Source organism: Python bivittatus, unplaced genomic scaffold, assembly GCF_059951505.1.
Source record: "Python bivittatus isolate LINGU-HERP-01145 unplaced genomic scaffold, Pbiv_v1 ctg000980_np1212, whole genome shotgun sequence".
Taxonomy (NCBI): Eukaryota; Metazoa; Chordata; class Lepidosauria; order Squamata; family Pythonidae; genus Python; species Python bivittatus.
Window position 1 is genome coordinate 47,745,641 of NW_028277125.1, and position 16,249 is coordinate 47,761,889.

Genomic DNA, 16,249 nt, shown 5'->3' on the forward strand with positions numbered 1-16,249 from the left:
AAAAATTTTCTCCCCCTTCTTTTTTTTTAATAGGGTTCAATCTCGCCGCTTAATCCACTTTTCTTCACTTTTAAAAATCTCTTTAAGTTACTTAAGGTGTTCTCTAAGAATAGTTGAATAGTAAAAGTCCATCTCACCCAGTTGACACCCTTCTCTTCCATCTTCCTTTGGAGCTGTCCCGGCTTTCGCAGCCATTTTTGGCTGCCTCTCCTCCGCCGGCTTCAAGAGCTTCTCCCCGGATCGATCTGGGACTTGCGGCGTCCCTGAGATCCGCGGGACGCGCCCTTTGCGTTCGCCATCTCTACGGGACGGCTTAGGTCCATCGGGACCGTCTGGGAGAGGAGATATCGGCTGCCATCCTGGGAGCCCAGGATCGCCCGCCGTATCGCCGCGACGCCAGCTCCGCCCTCCCTTTTCTGAAGGAAATCTTATTTGCTTGTTTTGTCTTGATACTAGCTGATGACTTTATGGGCTTAGAGTTCTTTTGCTATTCTATTTTGATATGCTATGGATATTATTTACCTTCAGTAATAGCTGAAGACTGGCTTGCATCTGTTCATAATCCATGGGTGCTGAAAAAACAAGCCACTGATCTGTTTGCTTAGAGCCAGAACCTGCCTTATTTCAATGAGTAGATTAGAATATTTGGGAAAGTAAGTAGAAATAAAAAAATTAAGCAACCAGTACATAAATATGATTTCAAGCTTCATTTAGAAACTGTGATGGTGGGAGTATTCACCAAGTGATATTGCAACATGACACTAAAAATTCTGAAAATTCTCTTTTTTTTTTCTCTTCTGCCATTTAATACAAGTGAAAATTCCTTACCACACAGTGTTTGTTTCCTGGAACAATAAAATCAGCTGCTATGAACAGGCTCATACTTGCATCCAGTAATGCAATAACATCTTCATTTGTATTTGGATTAAAGATGTAAAGTGATCCCTATTAATTAGAAATGATCCATAGTGGAAAGATCAGTTAACACATTCAATACATATTCTTAATTGTTTTAGGAAAATATACATATCTCAATTTGTCAGTTATGATTGAACTCAGGGTGACAGGCATACACCATATTATAATAGTCTTCTTATGGAAGTTTGTCTGAAAAACTGTTACTACTTCCTTTCTGCAACATCTTTCTGCAATTCCACTATAAAAAGTATGAAGTACTGTCCTTGAGAAAGTCTTTGGAAGTCTTCTCTGAACGTCTCACCGAGTGAGAAGTGAAGGACTATTATTAATGAAAGCAATTGCTTCAATGTTGTCTCTTTTGTTGAATGTCCTCCCCAAAACGTTTAATCTCATCCCATTTTTTCTTCATTTTTAGGCAATTTTTAATACAAAACATTAAAGTTCAATAGAATAAAATATGCTTTGAGCTTGAAACACTTCTGAAATGGATCCAAAATGATCAAAATATGTGGCATGGGACCAAAAAAAACAACTGTTTTGAGCTTGAATTTTTTTCAAACTCAAAATAAGGTATTTTAAATTCGAAATAATTCAAGTTCAAAACATTCTGAATGTCTGTATTAGGTGATGACCCTTTAATTTTTCCAAGCTTTCAAGCCAGATTCTAGATTTTGACAATATTTTACTTTTGGTGAATGACTTCTGCATCATGCAGTGTTAATCATCTCACCACAGCAGCCAAGCAAAGCTACTCTCTAATGCATATTTTTATCATCTGGCTATCTTTTATACCAGGTATACCTGCTATATTTTCAAAATTGTACTATCAATACAATAACAGCTTTGATGTTAAAAATAACCTGGAGATATTTACATAACAGGGTGGCCTAATGTTGAAAAGTACCCATCCATCCATCCATCCATCCATCCATCCATCCATCCATCCATCCACCCATTCATCTCCAGAACCGACTGGAAGGCAGAAGTAGAATGCCCAGGTGGTTGTTTCAGTGGGAATTTTGGAAGGCTATTCAATTTTTCAGCATTAATACTGCTTCACATAGAATTACTACTTGTGAAATGTTTAATCTGAAACTGACAGAACCTTTTCATTACAAGATAAGAACACAAGAAAACAAATGGTACAATAACAATGTTAAGAGCAAAATAATGGGAGCTGTTATTCTTTCAGTCCTTACTTTTACTAGAGCTTCATCCTACTAGTAACAGATCAGTCTGATTTCAGGCTATCTGCTTCTGACCTTAACAGATCAATCCTTTATTTGACAGCAATCACTTCCATGCCCTGTGAGAATCACCATGTTAAACTATTTTAGGCTTGCTTTTTGATACATGAAAAAATTCTAATAAATACATATTTAACTAGGAATCTCATATAACAAGATGTTTGCTTTGCACAATGTACCTTTTCTGTTTCTACTAGTAAGTAAACGTAATCAGGGGAGAAGAAAAGTGTTGTTATCGGCTCTTCAATTTCCAAGCAATCTTCCCCTTGAAAGCTTGTGCCCTTGATTTTGTAACAGCGAACAAAACCATCCTAGGGGAGAAAGGGATACATACACCATAAATAGCACAATATATACCAACCTTTCCACCACCACCCAAAAAAAAAAAAACAGGCACAGCATTCTATTATTCAAAAAATATTCTGCAAGAATATCAGAGAACATTTGGAATCAAAGTACATTGACATTGGAAATCCCTAAGTGGATCTTCCATCTCTCTTTTACTTTCAAAAGTGTATATGTGGAAAGGAACATGTGGAATTAGATTATAATTGTGCCAAAGGTTATGTGGATTAAAATGTTACCTCATTTTCCTGATTTAAATTATTCCTCCCAACATCTGTTTGCTTCATTAGAAAATGCATACAGGTGAACAGCAATTTAGGGGCAATTTATATAGGAAACATCCATTAAGGTAATAATTGCTATTTGCCTTGCACCACAATTATAAATTCAGTCCAATTTGATCCTCACCCTATAGCTATTTTGTAAAAAAAATAGATAGATTGAATATCCAGACATAGATCTATATGTTACATTAAAATTATATGTACGGATAATTAGCTTCCTTGCTTGAAGAAGCTTCTATGCCACATTTTGTGGAAACAGCCTTATTTCTTCATTTTCATTTGTCTCTCCTTTTAATATCTAGAAACAGGATATAACCCCTGTTGTAAAAATAACCCCATTCCCCATTTTAGTGACTTATTACTTCACAATTTATCACAATCATTGGTGGGACTTTCATAGTTCAGTTAGAATGCTGTTCAGAATTAAGATATTTGAAAACCTTGTCAACATGTGGTTACTTTTTACACAGAACTTCACTTTCTTTATATAAAATTGCTCTGCTGCTATGTAATCACAGTCCAAAATCTAGTTTCCTGATAATTTCTCTTTCCACTAAAAACTTTTAGGAGTTCCTAACTTCTGAAAAGCAACAAAGCCTGGGTTTACAAGGTGATGTACAATCAATGAAATCAATGAATATGTTGCAGTGTATGAATGATGCCTGTAAGCTAGTGTAGAATGGCGATTAAGTAACTCTCAGGCTTCAATCCTGGGCTTAGTGGTAAATCTTCTTCTGACACCTCGCTCAATTTCTTGGTTTGACTTGCCAGAAAAGTCACAGATGTGGTTTGACTAAATTAGAACCTTTAGTATAGACAAGAAGAAAGCCACATACACAACAGTTGATTGACAACAGAAGTAAAAGATTTTGGGGACTTGAGGCTTTTTCCTCCAGTCTTTCCAAATTAATGGATTCTTGGTGCAGCACTTGGTGGCCTTGAAACTGGGCAATAGAATGACCATTTCTAGTCTAGGAACAGCTGGTTTCTGCCTTGCCAGCTTCTACCCTTACAACAACTGAGATATAAATCTGGTTCTTTGAATAGTACCTCTTCCAAGAACTTAACCAGTCATTCTTAGCCTGAGTCTCTTTCTCTACAATACTGGTGATAATAACAATCTTGCAGATATGTTCTAATATAAATAATGCATGTGAAGCAATCTGCATACCTAAAACATTTATAAATATGTTAAGTATTATTATTACTACATTACTCAGAAGCTGGGTAAATAATTAGAGTGATAATAGATCTTCTGGACACCCTTACATATTTGTTGTTCCTAAAACTTGCAGAAAAAGGGCTGTTGGGTGGTAGATACATGTGCACTGAAAATGTATATTTAATCAATTTGCATGATTTAAACAGTCCACAGAATTCATCTGTTACTAACTCGACATGTGTGTTCTCAAAAATATTCTTTAAAGCAAAGTTGTCATTTTTGACTCTTCATTTACAGCTACTTATTTTCTTGTTCCTGAACACTGCCTGTGATACATCATAAGCTGAATGACAGAAGCATGTGTGATAAGATCTTGTGGCGCACAGAATCCAATCCTGGGGGTATAAATATGACTTTCTGGTATCTTCAGCAGTATCATTATGCTATTTTATAACTAGCAATTAGAAAAAAAACCCCCTCTTCTTCCTAGTTCTTAATATTTACAACATTAATCTGTTTTTCTTTATTAGCTTCTTTATTTCTAGAATTATGGGGTGGGTTATGACAAACATTTCTTTCTGAAATGTTGCTGGCTAGGATTTAGTTCTGACAAGTATTAGCAGTGAAACTATAGGACTCTACAGAATAGTGCCTTACTGTTCCAGCTGCGTAGAGTCCATCCTTATGAAGTGCCATGGCAAGTAGGATCACATTTTGAGATTCCTGCCTTGAGTCATCTATAGAAAGTATTAAGAAAACATCAGTTATTTTTTTAATCACATGTGTTTTATAGAATTCATGTTGAAAGGTTATTCTTAAAAGGGAGCTATTTCACGTAAAACATCATGTAATTTATATTTATATTTAAATAAAATGTATATCCCACCCTTGTAGTGTTCCTGAACTATTCAAAGTGGTTAATAATAATTTAAAATCACAGTACAATAAAACTTATATACAGTATAATAAACATTATATAAAGATACAGCAACAAAGGTATTAGAAAAAAGCTGTGAAGCATGCAAACATTTAGCAGACAAAAGATTGCCAGAATTGAAGAGCAATTTTTTCATTGGCGATAAACAACATTCAAAGAATAGTCCCTTCTTAGTACAAGATATTTTAAAATACAAGCTCAGTCACTGAAAAGATTTAATTCCTGGATAATGCTTCACAGACTACTGCTCATCTATCTATTGCCATGATCATTAATCTTCCAAACAAGGACCAGTATAGCTATAGTACTGTGGTTCATTACAAAATGAACCATGGCTATAAAATGATCTCATGTAGGCCATTATACTTCTATATCCTTGTGAATTTATTTATCAAGACTAAGTGAATATACAAAGAGAAATGTTTAGTCTTGAAAAACAAAATCTGGTATTAGCTTTCTCTAATCGGGGAATTCCAGATGCACAGGAAAAATCAGTTCCTAGAATTCCTAAATCAGCATGGCCATTCTGGGAACTGCAATCCCAACATTTCTGGAAGACTTCAAGTTGAGAAAGCTATATCTTTTTTTCTACCTCAAAAGATCCAAGCTTTTTGTAATGGGTTTGTGGGAGTAACAGCCCAAAGCAGAAAAGGGCACCGTTGTCTTCTTTATGCCACTTGAAGGACCCCTGAGCTGAATGGATCAAGGCATACAAGAAGTAATAAAAAAAAATGGAAGGAGTCTCATTTTTGGGACTTCCAAACAAAACAAAAAACAAAACAAAACAAAACAACACTTCTTCTCTATCAATCACAAGACTGTCTCTTCTTCTGATTGATTTTATCTCCCTTAATATCTTAAGTTTTATTTAGCTTTGATAATATAAAGATTGCATGGATAATTTATCTTGTTCTCCATTAATCAAGTACAAATTTCACTAAAGAACAAAAGCATATTTTCTGAATGGAGCCAATTGATGCCATTGCGATAGGCATAAGCAAGCATAAAGAAACTATGCATATTAACATGCCCTGAATTCAATAGCTTTACACTCAAGTAAATATGCTTAGGACTTTTAGGCCTGTTAGTTAGTATGCTAACATCAGTCTCCTTTTGTTTCATTCTACATGTAGAAAGTGAGTGTCCACAACAGAGAAACTCCTCATTTTCCAGACTCTTAATTCACATGGAGAGCCTTATGGATAGAAGAAATGCTTCAGTGTAGAATAGGGGCTGACAAGAGGAGGCAGAATCTAGTATGCACACCCCAATGGCTTCTGTATTTGGTCTTCCTTTCATCGACTTGACTTTTTTGGGAAAAAAAACCTCCTGTTTTTTTCTGTTGGATAAGAAATGTTATTAAAAGGCATAAGCTTTCATGAGCTGCATGCAGGTTACACATGAGATAGATTACAAGTACTTATCAGTTAACAACTGTATTTGTTCAAAACCCATTGTGTTTGTTGGGATCTTCTGAGATAGTCTGATACATTTTGATACAGTATATTGCTTGAGACTGCTGAGTTGCATCTGCATAACCAACCTGTCTTCCCATCCCTTCCCCCTCCCTCACCTCATCCCAATCTAGTATTAGCGGACTCTTCCTGATTTTTGGCTAACATAGACTAACATGGCTCTTCTCATACAATTTCTTTGGTGTAAATGCCTCTTGATATGTTTTGAGCAGCTGAATGCTTCATGTAAATAAAATTTATATTTTCCCAAGTGCACGGACTTCCTATGATTTTGATCCCATTAACCGTGTTATTCTTTTTATTGGAAATCCTATTGTTTGTTTGATAGCATATGAAATCTAAAGAGGGGAGAGAGAAACAAAAAGAAGAGTTCTAATTCCTTCACACTGATAAATACATAGTGCAAACCCAATTATTAAAGAATAGACTTTCAGTTAGTTCAATCCCTTCAAGTTGCTTCTTTTTTATATAGTTAAGCTGTGTCTGAGGGCATAGACACATCTATTTCACCTTCCTTAAACAAACTGGGAAATTTTCTCCAACTTATAGAACTAGTACTCAGTAGTACCTATTTTTAAGATATAGGATCTAATCCTGTAAAAATAAGTAGCAAATCATGAAGTTTCTATAGGAGTCATTTTCCTGATGTATGCTCTCTGAAAGCCCTCCAAAACGTCTTAAGTAAACCAAAAGACTTAGTAGTCCAAGAAGGGAAAACAGGAGTTATCTACATCATACAGTGTAAGGACTGTAACAGCCACTAGGACAGATAGGCAGAAGACTAGCAGAACGCATCCATGAACACCAACTAGCGGTCAGAAGACTTGATGAAAACTCCTAATCTCACAACACATGGACAGACTCAACCACAGTTTCAACTGGGAAACTGAGCATCCCAGACCAAGCTAAATCCAAAAATGCTAGGGAATTCTGGAAGCTTGGCATTCAGACAAATCAGCCATCACTAGACACATAGAAATAAATAACATTTACACACCAGCCAATACCCAGATAAGCAGGGATTAGCACCAGGCAAACAATCAAGCAGAAAATACCCTATTCAAGGAACTACCATGGAGAAAACCATACCCCCACCAACACTGACAGGGCAAGCTACTGTATATAAACAGGGAGCAAACCCCACACTCACTCACACTGATGATTACCTAATTGGGTAATGAAACGTCTGCAAGCAAACAACCAAGTTTAGAGAGCACCAAGGATTCCTCAGCTTTCAGAACCGGAGAAGGTTTTTGATGCAGACAATTTCAAAACAAACCTCTCATTTCATACGTATTTTTGAGCATTCATTCCTATCTGATAAAATGTATTAGTATACATACCCAAAGTAGCAAACATTTTCTGTAAAGGCATTTAGTATTAAAAAATAAATACCTTCCACTTTCCTAGTATTGTGTGACAGTGATCGAAAAGTTGTCCGTTTTTGTGCTGAAAAGGAATTGAGTATGTGTCAATTGCAGCTTATATAATTCATCTGCAAATGTATTAGAACCAGTTGCCATTAAATTAGGAAAGAAATTACACTGCATCATTTGTGGTAGCAAAGTAAATTAATGCATGTAGTATAGAATCTAAATTAGAGCTGTGCAGTGCTTTACACCCCTTCATGGATCACTGCCTTGTCGTGGCGAAGGGGCTTGCGTAACTCAGTGAAGCCATGAGCTATACCGTGCAGGGCCACCCAAGACAGACAGGTCATGACAGAGAGTTCTGACAAAATGTGGTCCACTGGAGAAGGAAATGGCAACCCACTCCAGTATCCTTGCCAAGAAAACCCCATGGACAATGTTAAAAGGCTAAAAGATATGACGCCGGAAGATGAGCCCCTCAGGTCGGAAGGTGTCCAATATGCTACTGGGGAAGAGCGGAGGGCAATTCCAAGTAGCTCCAGAAAGAGTGAAGCGGCTGGGCCAAAGCCGAAAGGACGTTCAGCTGTGGATGTATCTGGAAGCAAAAAGAAGGTCCGATGCTGTAAAGAACAATATTGTATAGGTACCTGGAATGTAAGATCTATGAACCAAGGCAAGCTGGATGTGGTCAAACATGAGATGACAAGACTGAACATCGACATCTTGGGAATCAGCGAACTGAAATGGATGGGAATGGGTGAATTTAATTCGGGTGACCATTATATCTACTACTGTGGGCAAGAAACCCTTAGAAGAAATGGAGTTGCACTCATAGTCAATAAGAGAGTGGGAAAGGCAGTAATGGAGTACAACCTCAAAAACGACAGAATGATCTCAGTGCGTATCCAAGGCAAACCATTCAATATCACAGTCATCCAAGTCTATGCCCCAACCACTGATGCTGAAGAAGCTGAGGTTGACCGCTTCTATGAAGACCTACAACATCTTCTAGAACTAGCACCAAAAAAGATGTCCTTTTCATCATAGGGGATTGGAATGCTAAAGTAGGAAGTCAAGGAGTAATCGGAATAACAGGCAAGTTTGGCCTTGGAATACAAAATGAAGCAGGGAAAAGGCTAATAGAGTTCTGTCAAGAGAACAAGCTAGTCATAGCAAACACTCTTTTCCAACAACACAAGAGACGACTCTACACATGGACATCACCAGATGGTCAATACCGAAACCAGATTGATTATATACTTTGCAGCCAAAGATGGAGAAGCTCTATACAGACAGCAAAAACAAGACCAGGAGCTGACTGTGGCTCAGATCATGAGCTTCTTACTGCAAAATTTAGGCTTAAATTGAAGAATGTAGGGAAAACCACTAGACCACTCAGGTATGACTTAGATCATATTCCTTGTGAGTACACAGTGAAGGTGATGAATAGATTTAGAGGATTAGATTTGGTAGACAGAGTGCCTGAAGAACTATGGACGGAGGTCCGTAACATTGTACAGGAGGCAGCAACTAAAACCATCCCAAAGAAAAAGAAATGCAAGAAAGCAAAATGGCTGTCTGATGAGGCTTTACAAATAGCTGTGGAAAGAAGGAATGCGAAAAGCAAGGGTGAAAGGGAAAGATATAAGCAACTGAATGCAGATTTCCAGAGAATAGCAAGGAGAGATAAGAAGGCCTTCTTAAATGAACAATGCAAAGAAATTGAGGAAAACAATAGAATGGGGAAGACTAGAGATCTCTACAAGAAAATTGGAGATATGAAAGGAACGTTTAGGGCAAAGATGGGCATGATAAAGGACAAAAAAGGCAGGGACCTAACAGAAGCAGAAGAGATTAAGAAGAGGTGGCAAGAATACACAGAAGAACTATACAAGAAAGATCTTAGTGTCCCCGATGTCCATACTGGTATGGTCACTGACCTTGAGCCAGACATTCTAGAGAGTGAAGTCAAGTGGGCCTTAGGAAGCATTGCTAACAACAAAGCTAGTGGAAATGACAGTATTCCAGCTGAGTTATTTAAAATACTAAAAGATGATGGTGTTAAAGTGCTGCACTCAATATGCCAGCAAGTTTGGAAAACGCAACAGTGGCCACGGGATTGGAAAAGGTCAGTTTATGTTCCAATTCCAAAGAAGGGCAATGCCAAAGAATGCTCAAACTATCGCACAATTGCACTCATTTCACATGCTAGCAAGGTTATGCTCAAAATCCTACAAGCTAGGCTTCAGCAATACATGAACCGAGAACTACCGGATGTACAAGCTGGGTTTCGAAGAGGCAGAGGAACTAGAGATCAAATCGCCAACATTCGCTGGATCATGGAGAAAGCACGAGAGTTCCAGAAAAATATCTACTTCTGCTTCATTATGCAAAAGCCTTTGATTGTGTGGATCACAACAAACTGTGGCAAATTCTTAAAGAGATGGGAGTACCAGACCACCTTACCTGTCTCCTGAGAAATCTGTATGCGGGACAAGAAGCAACAGTTAGAACCGGTCATGGAACAACCAATTGGTTCAAAATAGGGAAAGGTGTACGACAAGGCTGTATACTGTCACCCTGCATATTTAACCTATATGCAGAGTACATCATGAGAAATGCCAGGCTGGAAGAATCACAAGCCGGAATTAAGATTGCAGGGAGAATCATCAACAACCTCAGATATGCGGACGATACCACCCTAATGGCAGAAAGTGAAGAAGAACTAAAGAGCCTCTTGATGAGGGTGAAAGAGGAGAGTGCAAAAGCTGGCTTGAAACTCAGCATTAAAAAAACTAAGATCATGGCATCTGGACCCATCAATTCCTGGCAAATAGAAGGGGTAGAAATGGAAGCAGTAACAGACTTCATTTATTTGGGCTCCAAGATCACCGCAGACGGAGACTGCAGCCATGAAATTAAAAGACGCTTGCTCCTTGGGAGGAAAGCTATGGCAAGCCTAGATAGCATATTAAAAAGCAGACACGTCACCTTGCCGACAAAGATCCGCATAGTCAGAGCTATGGTTTTTCCAGTAGTAATGTATGGCTGTGAGAGCTGGACCATAAAGAAGGCTGAGCGCCGAAGAATTCATGCCTTTGAACTGTGGTGCTGGAGAAGACTCTTGAGAGTCCCCTGGACTGCTAGGAGGTCAAACCAGTCAATCTTAAAGGAAATCAACCCTGATTGCTCATTGGAAGGATCGATAATGAAGCTCAAGCTCAGGTACTTTGGTCACCTAATGCGAAGAGAGATCTCTTTGGAGAAGACCCTGATGCTGGGAAAGATTGAAGGCAAAAGGAGAAGAGGATGGCAGAGGATGAGATGGTTAGATAGCATCACTGAAGCAATGAGCATGAAACTGAGCAAACTCAGGGAGGCAGTGAAGGACAGGAAGGCCTGGCGCAATATGGTTCATGGGGTCACGAAGAGTCGGACACGACTTAACGACTAAACAACAGTGCTTTACATCTGAAGGCAAAAAAAGTCCTTTGGAGCATATGGGGGTATGGGTCTGCAACTCCTTAAACCAAACACATCTTCCAGGATCAGCCAACTAGTCTTTTTCTGTGATTATCCTTTTGGGGGAGCAATTTTGGGGTATGGGGCAAGGGTGAGTATGGGGTGGGACTATGGCCTGAGTAAAGCCTGGGGCAGCTAGTATACACATCATTGGGGCTGCTCTTGGGTAAGAGCCAGAAGAACAAAGCAAATGCTGCACCAAGAAATACCAGAGAAGCAAAGCAGGTCTGCCTGCTCTAAATGAGATTGCTTTCTTCCAGAAGGAGTAGGTTCAGGGGTTCTTCTCAATGTCTGTGTAATTTCCCAGGCATCATCCAGGAGTATCTTTTATCAGCTTTGACTGATATGCCAGTTGCATCCTTTTCTAGAAGAAACTATCCTTAAAATGGTGGTGCACATGCTGTTAAACTCCAAGTTTAAGTGCCGTACATGGGATGTTTTCTACACAGGCTGTATTTCTGTCTAGTCTTAAATCTTCAGTTGGTAGAAAATTAACAGCCTGGCTAGTTTTAGGAAGAAAGCAAAGGCGTCATAGTACACTGAAACATAGCGTTGAAAAGAACCTATAGGTTATCTAGTCCAACCCCCTACTCAATGCAGGATCTGCTACATTTGTGCTTAAACACTGTACTGGTTACCAAGTTGCTTCTGGACAAAATAGAAAATAACAGTCATTACTTTAAAGCCTTACATGGCTTAGGTTCATGGTATTTCAGAGACTACTTCTTTCTCTACGGACCCTGCTCATTGATGAAGTTTGTCTACAGTTCCTGAGAGCTGGTCTGAGGACAACTTGGTGCTGAACCTTTTCTGTTATATATTTCCTGCAGTGCGGATGGGCCTAACATCTTTATTAGTTTTTTTTTTTTAAGGGTCATAACATATGTCTTTTGGAATGGGCTTTCAACTGTTGATTTGATGGCCTATTTTAACTATTTATATGTGTTTCTTTTATTTATTTGATGTGCTCACTATTTTTAATTTTAATTTTTTTTATCATAAACCACTGGCAGCAACTAGTGGTCAGTGCTATACCAAGTTAAATAATCAATCAGCAAATTATATAAAACCTATAAATATGCACTTATACTTGTGTGATTCTTTCCTCCAATTTCTTTCTGGCTAGTTGTGAAGGTGTGCTATTATTAAGAGAAATGCCTAAAATGTCAGGAATTCATAGGGTTATTTTTATATATGACAACCTTACCAGCTTGCTTGAGAGATCCATAAATAAAATTTGCTCCATCCTCCAGTCTCCCAAGACAAGAGGAAGTTTTCACTGAAGGCCCAGTATGCATTGGTGCTATTGATAGGACCTTTGCTTTCCCTGTGAAGCTATTTCCCCATAACCTCATGAAAGAAGCCAAATAGAACTGACCACTGACCAATAAATAATACTGTACAGTTTTGTTAGGAATTTGAACTTTGCAAATTCTACTGCAAATTGACCTCATCTATACTTCCCAAATGAAACCGTGAATTAGAATATTCTCCTGTTTCCAAATGTTACTCAGTAAAGTACACTAATAAATAAATGCTGCTCAGAGTCCTATTGGTTTGCAAGTTGCATATAAGTTCCAATTAAATAAATAATATATGATAAACTAAATGTATTTAGTTATGTTATAGTTTTAGACCCTTTATGTTCAGCCATTTATATTTTATGAGAAACATGTTCAAAATAACACACACACACACAAACATATATATTTCAGGGTTGGTTTGCTTTTTAAGCAAAGGACTGAGTTATTGGGACAGACATGTTTATTTGCTTTGCAGGGTTTATATGCCACTCCAGTCGGAATTGACTAATGAATGATTACTTGCAAAATTGACATGGACTGGAAGTAGATTGATGCATCCATCCCTAATGTTGCACTAATTTCTAGTTTCTCTAAAATATGAATCTGTCTACCATTATGCTCACTAGTGCCAACCATTCAAAGCCCACAAGAGAACTAAACAGAACTAAGGTATGCTTTGGGACACGCTTCTCTCTCTATCAGAACTTAATATTCCCCCCACCCCCACGTACAAGGATCCCTGCTAGTTTTTCTGAAGCTTATATTTCTAGTTATAGAAAGAGTAATTTCTTCAAATTAACCCTCCTTAAGAGGTCCTCTTTGGATCCAGATGTGTTTGATAAATTTAATAATAATAATTCAACATAATTAATCTAAAGGTTATTCTGCAAATTCTTTGAAATTTAGTAATCTAAATTTTTTATTTAAGAACACTTACTGTGAAAGTTGTATTTTAAGTTTTCACAGTCCAAGGCTCCTGGGAAACTCAGTTTTTCTTATTAAGAAACCTAATGCACTTTTTGCAGCAACTGAAGTACTACTATATATTGAACTGGCAATATAAATCTGTTGCATTTCAGAGGATGCAGTTTAATCACTCCATTCCAGTTAGACAATTTCAAATTTCATGAATGGGAACAGTATGAAGAGATTAAGATTTCTAATACTTTTGAATAGGTATCTTTTTTTAAAAAAAAAAGCAGAAAATTGGAGTTATGGTTGTAACATATATGCTTTTTATGTAGAACTTTAGTTTTTTTACAACTCTAGTTATTTAGCACATGGCACAATTTCCCTAGGATTAACTGTTCACAAAGAATAATTATTTGTAGTCCAAAGGCGGGGGGGGGGGGAATAGCATCTTCCCCTTTTTTGCCTAAATCCCAATGAATCAGGAAAATAAATTCTTACCTTTAGCATCTGGAGAAAGTTTTTGAGTGAGAACAACAGCCTTAAATGTGTCTGCACCTATTTTCAGGAAATATCCTTCTTCACAGCCCATATACAGATCAGAATCTGGAGTCCAGCAATGGACAGTAGGGCGAACACAAGGTTGAATATCATCTTTAGGCTACCATTACAAAGGAAGTTTCAATTACAAAAATTAAGAATACACAAATTGCAAACTATATATATTACACACACACACACACACACACACACACAATTATATACACACATGATTCTATAATATTTTTTTTTAATCTGCTTTCAATCGTGTCTGATTTTACGGAGACTGCCTGGACAAGTCCCTGCAGTTTTCCTGGCAAGGTTTTTTTGGAAGTGGTTTGCCATTGCCTCCTTCCTAGGGCGGAGCCCAGTTGGCGGTCACAGGAAATCAAGTCTCTTCTATTGCATTACATCCAGCAACCGGCAACCGATTCCTGTTTTTCCGTGCAAGGTGCTGCCAGCGTTTTTCTTCCCACCAGGGTGAGAGTACCTATTTATCTACTTGCTTATGCTTTTGAGTTGCTAGGTGGGCAGGAGCTAAGGGCGCAAGAAGGGAGCTCACCCTGCCACATGGAACTTGGGCTCAAACCGCTGAAGTGTCAACCATTTCTGGCCAGCAACTTCCAGCATCATTAAGCCGCTGCACCACCGCGTCCCCTGCTTCTATAATTTAATTTTATTCAAATATTTATAAGAATATGTGCATTATATAGAGTGTATATAATACACGTCTTTATCAGAAGTAAACCTTCATATAAATTATTACACAGACTCTAGACAGTTCTTACATACTCTTAAATTAGGATTAATGCCCCTAGAACTGCAGAGCTGAAAAGATGATACTTCATTGGGAACTTAATGATTGGTTGCTCTGTGCTAGTTCCCATTAATCTCCGCTGGCTAATCTTGTGCTTTGAGTTTTTGTAGGGTGGGGGATAAGAGGATAGTGCAAAGAGGCACTGTAGGGCACATTGTTAGGATTCCCTCAAGCCTGTTGATAACTCTGCATTCTATTTTTTAAAAATATTGTGTTAATTATATCATAATCTTACTTTTAAATTTCTGTTTTTCCTTGCTATTCTCCCATCTCCCTTGAACATTTAGAAAATAATTATCTCAACCTAGTTTTGAAAGCAGAGGTCCATACAAACAAAACAGAGAGAGATTAGCCGGAGGGCTTTAGCTATTACTAAGGCCTGGTTCACAAACTTAACTAAATAATTTGCTTAACCATGAGTTATTGAGTATATACAATTGGATGGGTTCATACATTATTGTACCCTAGGTGTCTGGGTTCATCCAACATGCTAAAGCTGAGCTAAACTTCTGGTTACATGATAGACATGTCTATACAGTTTTCTTGAAAATAGTACAGGTTTCTTATTGGCTTCTTTTAGGATATTTTTTTCAATTTCCCAATGAAAACCTCGGCCCTGGGATTTCCTGGCAGTCTTCATCTAAGTATTAACCAGGTTCAACATGCTTTTTTTAAGTTCAGCCAAGGTCACTAGGTGGTGGCACCTAGTGTGACCAAAATGCTAAGCCAAAAAAACCAACCCCTTTTATAGATTATTATAATGAATGACCTTAACATTATGAGCCTAGACACATTTGCTACTTACTTACTTACTTACTTACTTACTTATTTATTTATTTATTTATTTTGTTTTTTATGGCTGTCCATCTCACAAATGTGACTCTGGGAAGCTGACAAGGTTTTAAAAAAATATATTTCCTGACTAAAACACAAAATGGCTACAAAAAACACTTGTTGCCTCTTACAGTACTGTCTTTACAGAGTATTGGGAGTTACGTTACTATGCTCATTAGATTAAGATGTTAAAAATCTCAGAAAGCAATGGCAAACCAATTCTATAATGCTGCCAAGAAAATGTCATAAATGTAGCCAGTCAGTCTGTCTGTCTGCTGTGGTCTCAGACCAGTACAAGAAACACGTTCATAAGTGGTCTATAAACACCTACAATTGTCCAGCTTAAGAAACCAGTAAATAAAAATTCATTACCAAAGTTGAAATACATCTATAAAGTGGCTTGACTTGGACTCATAAGTACAATCAAAGAAAAGTAATCTAAATCCAAGGTGTAAATGTGATAATATCTAAGATAAATTTCATAATACCTAAAATTACATAAAATACACATATATAGCAGCAACTTGAGCTATAAAGATACACACAGGCATGCACACACAAAAAAAACACCTTTTCATTTTCATT

The 16,249-nt window shown here is 37.6% G+C and overlaps 1 protein-coding gene across 1 annotated transcript in view; it reads right to left on the bottom strand.

Moving 5' to 3' along the window:
• The window catches only part of CFAP43 (cilia and flagella associated protein 43), a 77,373-nt gene that overhangs the window by 49,628 nt on the left and 11,496 nt on the right, over positions 1-16,249 (bottom strand). The window contains exons 4-8 of the mRNA XM_088132515.1: positions 13,975-14,134; positions 7,764-7,817; positions 4,614-4,693; positions 2,345-2,476; positions 829-945 (exon numbers count right to left, since the gene is read on the bottom strand). Coding sequence (XP_087988641.1) covers positions 829-945; positions 2,345-2,476; positions 4,614-4,693; positions 7,764-7,817; positions 13,975-14,134 — 543 coding nt within the window. The remainder of the gene's footprint in view (positions 1-828; positions 946-2,344; positions 2,477-4,613; positions 4,694-7,763; positions 7,818-13,974; positions 14,135-16,249) is intronic.